Source organism: Elephantulus edwardii, unplaced genomic scaffold (genome assembly GCF_000299155.1).
Source record: "Elephantulus edwardii isolate Elephantulus edwardi_28Jun2011 unplaced genomic scaffold, EleEdw1.0 scaffold00455, whole genome shotgun sequence".
NCBI classification, from domain to species: domain Eukaryota; kingdom Metazoa; phylum Chordata; class Mammalia; order Macroscelidea; family Macroscelididae; genus Elephantulus; species Elephantulus edwardii.
The window spans coordinates 54,522-64,754 of NW_006400205.1; the positions used below are offsets into that span (position 1 = coordinate 54,522).

A 10,233-nucleotide genomic window follows, 5' to 3' on the forward strand; every position below is an offset into this window, starting at 1 on the left:
TCAATTGTGCTTAGCCGTGCATGTTCATATCCTTGAAGATGTAACATGGAAGTGTTGCAGCCTAGAAGATACAAATTTAACTAACAAGTTAAAAGTACATGAGTCAAAAATTGAAAAGCAATAGTATTCCAGGTAGAGGCTCTAATAGTGGCACCAATCAAGTTGCTGAAGGAAGGTAGTTCTTACAATAAAAGGCCTATTGACTAGCACTTTGTCTATTATATTATAAAGGTTAGGAATCACAAGATGTAGAGGTTCAACTATATCATTTATTGTTCTTAAGTCCTGGAGCAAATTCCATCTACCACTGGGTTGGTTTACAACTCAGAAGTCCGCATGCAAGGCAGAGGTGAAGTAAGGAACTGCTTATGAGGTTTCCCATCCATTCCAACAATTAAGAAATAGTGAGAAGAGTTAGGACCTCAGAAGGCTTTTAGAACCAGATAGTAGGCTCTTGTGTCCAGGAGAAAATGAATATACTTACCAGTAATGCTAATGCTCACCCACAGCTCTTCTGGGAGCTTTTTTCAAGGAACTGCCCAACTGTTTTCCCACAATAGCTTCACGATTCTGTACTCTCATTAGCAATCGTCAGAGTTCAGGTCTGCCACAACCTTGCCCATGTTTACTATTTCTGCCTTCAACACATTTGTAAAGAATAGATTTGGATGGGTTGTTTTTCATGACTTTGTTTTTGTAGGCATGAAGCAAGACCTTTATTTGATGGGGAGCTTTGATTGCACGGTCCGTAGGGCATGGAGCTGCTGACCCAATGGTGGCACCCCTCTGGAGGGTCCAGGCCAGCAGCTGCTCTGAGGGAAATGGTGTGCAGTCTCCCCCGCCCTGCAGTTTATAGCCTTGAAAACTTGCTGAGAGTCAGCTGTGGGTTGGTTCTGATTGGATAACAATGAGTTTGAGGTGGTTTGGGGTGGTTTTTTTTTTTAAAAAAAATTTGATATCTTGAATTTGTTTCTTTCCTTTTTCCCCCAGGAGTACTCTGTGAAAATAAGTAATATCCCTACTATTAAGAAATTCCTTGCGCCCGGTAGCAAGAAGAAGCCTCCACCTGATGATGTCTACGTGAAAACCGTCTACACTGTCTTTGCCCCTTTGTGAAACACATGTATCTGTGCGTGAAAACGTGCCCCCGGAATTGGCTGTGTTCAGTGTCTTGGCCACTGCTGGGCTGCCCAGCTCTGTCATGTGTTATGTGCCGAGCCTTTCCCATCGATGAGATCTCTTCCAGAAATGGGGGCACTTTTTTTATCTAATGAATATTGCTATGAAGTGTTTTTCTGAAAACCTTTTTCTGGGGGAGGTTGGTGTCTAAGTTAGATTGGATATAGGTTGTGCAATCAATGACTCCTAGAGACCTTATGTACAACAGTTCTGAACTCAGCTCTATCCTGAGCCAGCCTTAACACACCTACCCTCATTACGCTAGTCACTGAGTCGATCCATCTCATCCAGGATCTTCCTCTCTTGCACTGTCCCTCCACCCTTCCAAGCATAATGTCCCTCTCCAAGGACTGGTCCCTCTTTACAACATGCCCAAAGTATGTAAGACAAAGCTTCAGAATCCTTGCCTCCTAGGAACTACCTGGTTTAACCCACTCCAGTACAAACCTGTTTTTCTCTTAGCAGTCTTTTTTTAACTTTTTTTTTTATTTTGGGACCAAAAATATGTGCTATACATACTACTTTCAAATGAGTGAACTTAAAGTTCCAAGTACTAATTGAGTAACTATTTTATCCTAGGCAGGATGTCAGGAAGCAGAATCCTAACAAGAGTGGTACTTGTCACCATTAGTGCAAGTGCCTCAGTACTTGTAGAGGAAGGTCAAACACAGACCGCAGGCTGGTAACTCATTTCCTCGCTTGCACATTGTGGAACTCTCAGTTCTTCATGTTCACACAGCCTGAACGAGCAGCCTTAGTGGCAATGAAGCAGCGGGGACACCCAGGAACAGTGACTCTGAACAACACATCGGAAGCCTGTCCTGCCCTCCACCCTCCTCACAGTTTCTGATACGCTCAAACCCTCTGTTACAATCACTCTGTCAGTCCGTCTTGCTGAGGATCTTCTCTTTCTCTGACCCTCCACCTTTCCCAGCAGGATGTCTTTTCCCAAGGATTGGTTCCTCCTGACAATATTCCTAAAGTAGGTGAGATGAAGTTTCTCCACCCTTGCCTATAAAGAGCACTCCGGTTGCCCTTCCTCCAGGACAGACTTGTTCTTTTGGCAGTCCCTGAGGTACCCAGTACTCTTCTCCAACACCACGATTCAAAGGCACTCACTCTCCTGACATCCTTATTCATTGTCCAACTTACGGATGTAGAGGAAGAAACAGAAAATACCATGGCTTGGATCGGACCCTGCTGAGGGAAGGGCCCGTTCTTCCTCGGCATCCAGGGCCTGAATAAGTGCCAGAGTTAACAAAAAGTGAAAAGCATTTTTAACCCACTTGGAGATGAATTCACATGTTGGAATCAGACCCCAACTTTCCCACTCACTGCCCTTGAATCAGTATTCATTCATAGCTGATGCTTCAGGAGGTTTCCAGAGGCTGTAAATTGCTTGGAAGCAATTTATAAAGGAGTTTGCCCATCCTTTACCCATGGAGCCTCTGGTTCATCCAACCTTTGTGTAAGCAGCACACCTCCCTATATCCAGAGTTCCCCTAGGTGACACTGTATTGAGTATTATGGGATGGGAGAAAAGGAGAAATGTTTTATATGACCAGCTGTTTTGGTGAATTCTTTCTATCCCTGTATTGTTTCCAGATAGGGCTGATTAAGGTCCACCATATAGACCTTCAGCCATTTCGCAAGAATTGTTATTCATGTTTTAATTTTTTTAGACACCAGGGGGAACCTCAACACTAGGTCTTTAGGGAAACTTTGACCCAAGAAGGGTAGTTCTGGGAGGAAAGAGAATAAACACCAGGTGTCAGGCTGTCTCTGATGTCTTTGACTTCCCATTCTGGAAACAAGACCCTTGTTCTGTGTTGGCATCAGAGTATTTACTCCCACACACACTTCCACCACATCTCTTTTTGGTTCTCATTTCCACCCTTCAGTCTCAAAACTTGCCACCTTGTCCCCAGTTTCATGAGTTAGCAGAACCTAGTTAGAGGGTAGGAGGCCAGGGACTGGGTTACTTATTCTAAAAAGTATCAGTATACTAGAATGATTGTCCTTGAACTCAAACAATGCTGTTTCTGACCTGGCGCGGGGGTTCCTTGCAGTTAGAGATCATTAAGAGGTTCAGTTACTAACCCAGTGGTTGAAGGTTTGAGTCTGCATGGAGACAACTTGGAAAAAAGACCTGGATGCACAACCAGCCCCAGAGAACTGATAGAGGACAATTCTACTCCGTTGTCATGCGTCAGACTTGCCTTTTGGCAATGGCAGTTATTTTTCTACATACAATAAGACCAAGTAGGATAAAGGCACGAAGGTCATTGACTAAAAGCCACAGGCACGTTTAAATGGGATAAATGCAAAGGCAACTGTCTGGGACCAAAGCTAGAATGTGAGGGGCACTGCAAGTCATGACAGAAAGGGGAGGGATGCCACTTAATGGAGATTGTTGTTGGGTGTCATCAAGCCATCTCCAGATCATAGTGACTCCCTGAGACCTTGCCCAGTCGTGTGCCATTCTCACAATCTCTACCTAGGTGCAGTCACTCTGTCTAATCCTGGATATTCCTCTATTTTGCTGACCTTCCTTATATTCTTAGAGAGCTCTGGTGACCTAACGGATAAGGAGCTGTGCTATCAATCCAAATACTGGTGGTTCAAAAATGAGCAGGCTCCTTCTCTGTGACTTACAGTCTCTGAAACCCAGCTGGAGGGTCAGCTATGAGTTAGTTCTCACTCAATGGCAATGAGTTTGAGACTTAGTCTTGAGAATCCCAATCAACCTCTATCAGACTCCAGTAAATCTGGTCCTTTTATAAATTTGAATTTTCTTCTAGCTCCTCCTATTTGTTATCATTATCTGACACCTTCTCTCGTGACTGTGGTCATGAGTGGTAGCCAGGCACCATCTAATTCTTTTGGTCAGGCTAGTGGATGCGGTCACTCACATGTTTCATTAGTTTTAATGATTTCCTCTAGTCTTTGGTTTTTGTCACTTTTCTTTGCTCCAGACAGAAAGAGGAAGAAGGTTATACCTCAGATGACTGCTTGCAAGCTTCATTTAAGACTCTGGTCACCACTTACCAAAGCAGGTTGTAAAATATTGTCTTTATGCTAGGTGTTAGGCCAATTGAACTAAGTTGTCCCCCAAGACTATGGCCCATGCCCTTCAAACCCAGTATTTGAGTCCAGGGAGGTATTTGGTATGGCTGAGAAACTTCATGACTATGCTTTATTATTGAGATATGTTTGCAGTGTGTACAAAGATATATTCAAGAACATCCACTTCTAAGCTTATAGATAACACATGACTATTCCTGACACAACCTTGCTCGCTGAAACTGAGGAGGACCTGAAGTGCTTGCTGCAGAGGGTCAAGGACTGCAGCCTACAATATGGATTGAAGCTCAGTGTCAAGAAGACAAAGATTCTCACCACTGGGCCAACTGGCAGCATCAGAATGGATGGTGAAGAGATTGAGATTGTTCACAGCTTTAGTTTGCTTGGCTCCACAGTCAACACTCTTGGCACCAGTAGCCAGGAAATTAAAAGACGTATTGCCATGGGAAAGTCTGCTGTTAGGGACCTCTCCAAAGTACTGAAGAGCAATGATGCCTCTCTGGACACTAAGGTGCGTCTGATACAGGCCATAGTCTTTGCAATCACTTGTTATGCATCAGGACCAAGGAGCATAGAAGGAGAATTGATGCCTTTGAGCTGTGGTGCTGGAGAAGAGTATTGAGGGTACCATGGACTGCTAGGAAAACAAACAGATTCATCCTCGAAAGGGTTAAACTGGGTTGCTCCTTGGAGGCAAGGATTCTGAGGCTCCGTCTAACATACTTTGGACATGTTGTGAGGAGAGACCGGTTCTTGGAGAGGGACATCATGCTTGGGAGGGTGGAGGGACAGCGCAGGAGGGGAAGGCCCTCTATGAGGTGGATTGATTCAGTGACTGGGGTAATCGGGATGGGTGTATCAGAGACGATGCGATTGGCACAGGACAGAGCAGAGTTTAGGGCTGTTGTACATAGGGTCGCTATGAGTCACAAGTAACTCGACGGCACATAACAACAACATCTCCCATATGCCTTCCCTACCCCCTATTCAGCTTATGTAACTACCTTTATATTCACTGGTACATTCTTGCTTATTATTACTCTTGCTGTATATAACAACATTTACCATTGCTGCCCTCCACTCTTGTGTACCTCTTGAGTGCCTGTCTTCTTTTGCCATGAATATGTTTTACAGACTTCCCCTGTTTTGAGTATTGTCTTTCACTTCACCAAAATGTGTCTTTATCTGCTATTCAGCTAGTGACTTCCCTTCTTATCCATTCTCATTCCCAGTAAGCATCAGATAATTTTTCTTCCTTTGTGTAAACTCTTCTTGATTTTTTTGTAATATTTGTTCTTTGGTGATTGACTTATTTCTCTCAGCCTAAATGTCCTCCAGGGTTTTTCACAGTGAGAGCTATTTTGAGGCGTCATCACTATCCTTTAATGTTAAGTAAGCCCATAAGGTTTTTATTTGCTAATTTTCAGAAGCTGGTTGCCAGGCCTTTCTTCCTAGTCTGTCTGGGTCTGGAGGCTCACTGAAACCTACCCACCATGCGTGACCCTGTAGGTATTTGAATTATTGATGGAGTGGCATCCAGAGTACAGCAACACACAAACCAACATGGTACAACAAACCAACAACTGGATGCTTGACTGAAAGTTGCTCACTTTGTATTTGGAACATAAGTCCATACACATTTAAAGCAATTTTGTTGTTATTTGTTTTTATCTCTGTGGTTTTATTGGTATGCAGTGAACAAACTCAGTCTCATAAAGACAAATATGGCATAAAACCATTATTGTATTTATTTATTTTTAAAGCAAAATGATTCATTGAAAGTGAAAGAGTACTTGAGTGGAGAACAAGTCATAGACTCACAGCATGTAGAGACCAGGAGTCCAAGGGGCAGCCTAAAAGCAGAGTTGTTTTTGTCCCTTATGTTGAACCAGTAAGTTTAATACATAAACCAATTAACAGAATGAATATGTGTGTGTGTGTAACGTCTATTCAGATCTAACTGGTACAGGGGGAGATTGTCCATGCTCCAGCCAAGCATTTGGTGGATTTGAACCGTTTGCCTCTGGGATTGCAGTGCAGCTTCTTGCCACTAGGCTACCGGAGCTTTTCAAGAATGAATAATATTTTTATACACATCAAATAAAGGCATAAATGAAAAATAGGTGGTAGTTATGGGCCGTCTAATCAGAACTGACTCATTGCTGACCCTCCGGCAGGTTTTCAGAGACTGTAAATCACATAGGAGGAGATTGCCCATCTTTCTTCTTACCTTCAGATTGGCAGAGGATTATAGATTATTGATTATATGGATTATAGAGACAAATGGTGATGTGATAGACCAGTACCCTGACAGACCTATGTCAGTGACAATTCTGGCTGAATATTCCTATTTGTCCTAAGAAGAGCTGGGATCACAACCTAATGGTGACAATAGACCCGGAAAGCCCTAGCACAGCCATGTTAGTATTCAGTATTTGTTGTCTTTCAGAAGTGACTTAATATTTTCCCCCTCATCAGCAAGCTGGAATTTTTTTATGGTGATATAACTTATATTTAATAATTTAGTATTTTAAAGTGTATAATTATATGGTGTTTCATGTATTAACTATGTTGTGCAACAATGGCAGATAATTCTAGAACATTTTCATTACTTCAAAACCAAGTTTTGTGCCATGATACAGCACTGAAAATCTCTCTCTAAAAACAACTCATTGACAAACCAACCAACCCCCAAAAAACCTCACTGGCACAGCGGACTCCTAGTTTACCCTCCAGCAGGTTTTCAGAGGCTGGCAAGCACGCAGGAGGAGACTACCCATCTCTCACCCGAGGCCACTTTGGCGTAAGCAGTGAAACTTTCTACTCACCAGACCACCCCAGCTTTCTTCACCCAAAGCCTGGAAGTCACTCTATTTCTGTGGATTTGCCCATTCTGAACATTTCATGGAAATAATGTCATATACTATGTGACTTTCTATGTCTGGCTTCTTAACAATCTTCTTAAAGAAGATTTAAATTTTTTTTTAAAAAAATAGCCTTGTTTTAAAGCCTCATTTTAAAATGGTAATTAATGCAAACTGACTCAGTGACTGGGGTCATAAGAGTAGGTGTGTCAGAAACAATAAGGTAGCCTCAGGCTAGAGCAGGGTTCAGAGCTGTTGTACACAGGGTCGATCTGAGTCGCAGGCTACTTGACAGCACATAACAACACCACATCAACAATGTAAATAGGCTCTATCCAACAAATAATGTCTTTCGGTATTAAAATGACTAATGGTCATGCCCTCATCTATCATGTTTACCAAAAAGGATGTGTATGTCACATCCAAAATCCCCTCCTTCATTACGGGAGACACTTAGATATAGTTGCAAATATGGCCTAATTTCCATCTCCTCAAGGATGACCCCAAACCAGATGGATTGATACAATGGCTGCACCAATGAGCATGATGGAGAGTGTGAGGATGGCGTGAGATAGAGCCAGATTTAAAACTGCAGTTCACAGAGTGGCTCTGAGTCATGGTTGACCCACAGCACCTCATAACAAATTAAGATAGTTTATTGTTCACAGGGTTATAACTCAGAGTGACATCGACAGCACCTAACAAGTTAAAATATTTTCTTGTACCAACTTCTCAACTTTATGTTATTTTGGCGCAGTACTGAATACTAGAGCACCAGAAATACATAGCTCCTGGACAAACAGAAATGAGAAAAGATTTTTTTAAATGGCTTTTAAAGGCAGGAGGATTTAAGTTAGAAATAAAACTATTGTTGCTGTTAAGTTGCCTGTGACTCATAGCAACCTATGTATAACAGCTCTATCCTGAGCCAACCTCACTGTCTCCAACACACCTACACCCATTACTCAAGTCACTGAGTCAATCCATTCCATCGAGGTTCTTCCTGTCTTGAGCTTTCCCTCCACCCTCCCAAGCATTATGTCCCTCTCCAAGGACTGGTCCCTCCTTGCACCCTACCCAAAGTATGCCAGACAGAATCCAGAATCCTTGCCTCCAAGGAGCAGCCTAGTTTATTAATGGTAAAATGAAACATGTGAAAAACAGATTGAAATTATTTTTTTAATCCCACAACTGGCCTAGTGGAAAGAAGCTGTGCTGCAGTCCCGCAGGCATGCAGTTCAAGTCCACCAGCTGCTCTTTGGAGAAAAGGATGGTTAATCTCCTCTTGTGCTGTTAACCACCTCTAAAAATCCACTGGAGGGTCAGCTAGGGGTTGGCTGACTCAATGGTACACAACAACAACAACAGACATACATATATTTATGTAGAAATAAACATTAGTTATTGTGCAATAAGTTTGTAGATAACATAATATTTCAAGTAGCTAAAATGTTACTGTGGTTCTAGAAAATAGGACTATACTAAAATATGTTGTTGTTGTTGTTATATGCCGTCAAGTGGCCTGAGACTCAGCAACGCTATGTACTACAGTCCTAAGCCCTGCTCTATCCCCTTCCAATCTCATTGATTGTTACACACCTATCTGCATTAGTCCAGTGACGGAATCAATCCATCTCATTGATGGTCTTCCTCTCCTGTGCTGGCCCTCCACCCTCTTAAGATGTTGCTGCAAATGACAACTATAGCAGTCCTGCACATTTTAGTAAAAAAGGAACATCATTCGTACAACGTGTACTAATGCATTTATTTGTTAATTATTCATTAATACATAGAAAAAATTGTTTCTAAGCACAGTCGTCAATTTCAAAGTGTGCAGCAACGTGTTAAACATGACATACCTCTCAAAGAAGCCTAGAATTAACCATAGCCTTTGCTGAATCTTGTGAAAGCTCTTATGAAAATGAAAGGCTACTTCAGAAGGGATTTTTACCTTCCACTGTGCACTTCTCTGGAAAGGGAGGAAATTAGGGAGCTTAGTAAGGTATTTCTCAACGGTGTGTTTCTGCCAGGACAGCACAATGCCTGCTCCACACCATAGTCATAGTTTTCTTTTGTGATTGCAGTACACATAGCACAGGATTTAGATCTGTTGTTCATAGAGTCAGTATGACTCATACTTAACTCAAGGCACTTAACAGCAACAACATCCAGTTTGGCAGCTGGGATAATGTGGCATGGAGGCTATTCCAGCATCTCTCTCCTGTTTTTATACTCCTGTGACCTTGATGTAGCATCTGGAAGAACCGAGCTTTGTATTCTTCTCTCATCTTGATAACATACTCATGCTTGTTGCTGCTACCGCAGCCTGAGGCTCAGAGGTGCACTACTGCCTCTGGTGGACACGGTGGCTTGCATCGCAGCACATGGGGCTCTGGACGCTGCAGCTGCCTGAATGGTTCTTCCCCAGTCATTAGGGCCTTTCTTCTTGCTGGACAGAATACAAAAGGAGAGGAGGAGAAAGGTGAGGAAAAGAGGCTAGGATTACACTAGGTTCGAGTATTTTGTTCATAGGGTCGCTATGAGTTGTACTCAGCTTGATGGCACCTAACAACAACAACAACAGGTGTCAGGATGAAGGAAGAGATGGCCTACAAGTGCAAGGTGGAGGAAAAGGAGGAGGAGAAGCCCCTAAGAGGTTTTAACAGGCAGAGTCGTAGTGATTTGAAAGCTCATAACAACAACAATAACAACAACAACCACCACCAACTTTTGGTTTTGAAATGTAAACTATGTAAGCTTTCCAGTAGCTATTTTCCTCTAGGACTTGAGATTTCCAGAATGATAAAACAATAAAAAACACTAAAGTGAAAAAAGAGCAAATAGAGATACCATTTGACCCAGCAATTCCACTACTGGGAAAATACCCTAAAGAGACCATAAACGACATCCAAGCAGATATATGCACACCCATGTTTATCACAGCTTTGTTCACAATAGCAAGGAGTTGGAAACAACCTAAGTGCCCATTAACAAACGAATGGGTAGAGAAGCTGTGGTATATTCATTCAATGGAATACTATGCTGCATTGAAAAACAAGGAACTCATGAAATATTATTCAAAATGGGTGACCCTGGAGGACATTAT

General features: G+C 42.4%; 1 protein-coding gene across 1 annotated transcript in view; it reads left to right on the forward strand.

Moving 5' to 3' along the window:
• LOC102852370 (glutathione S-transferase A4-like) overlaps positions 1–1,116 on the forward strand; it is a 54,793-nt gene extending 53,677 nt beyond the window's left edge. The window contains exon 7 of the mRNA XM_006902819.1: positions 991–1,116. Coding sequence (XP_006902881.1) covers positions 991–1,116 — 126 coding nt within the window. The remainder of the gene's footprint in view (positions 1–990) is intronic.
• The last annotated feature ends 9,117 nt before the right edge of the window (positions 1,117–10,233 follow it).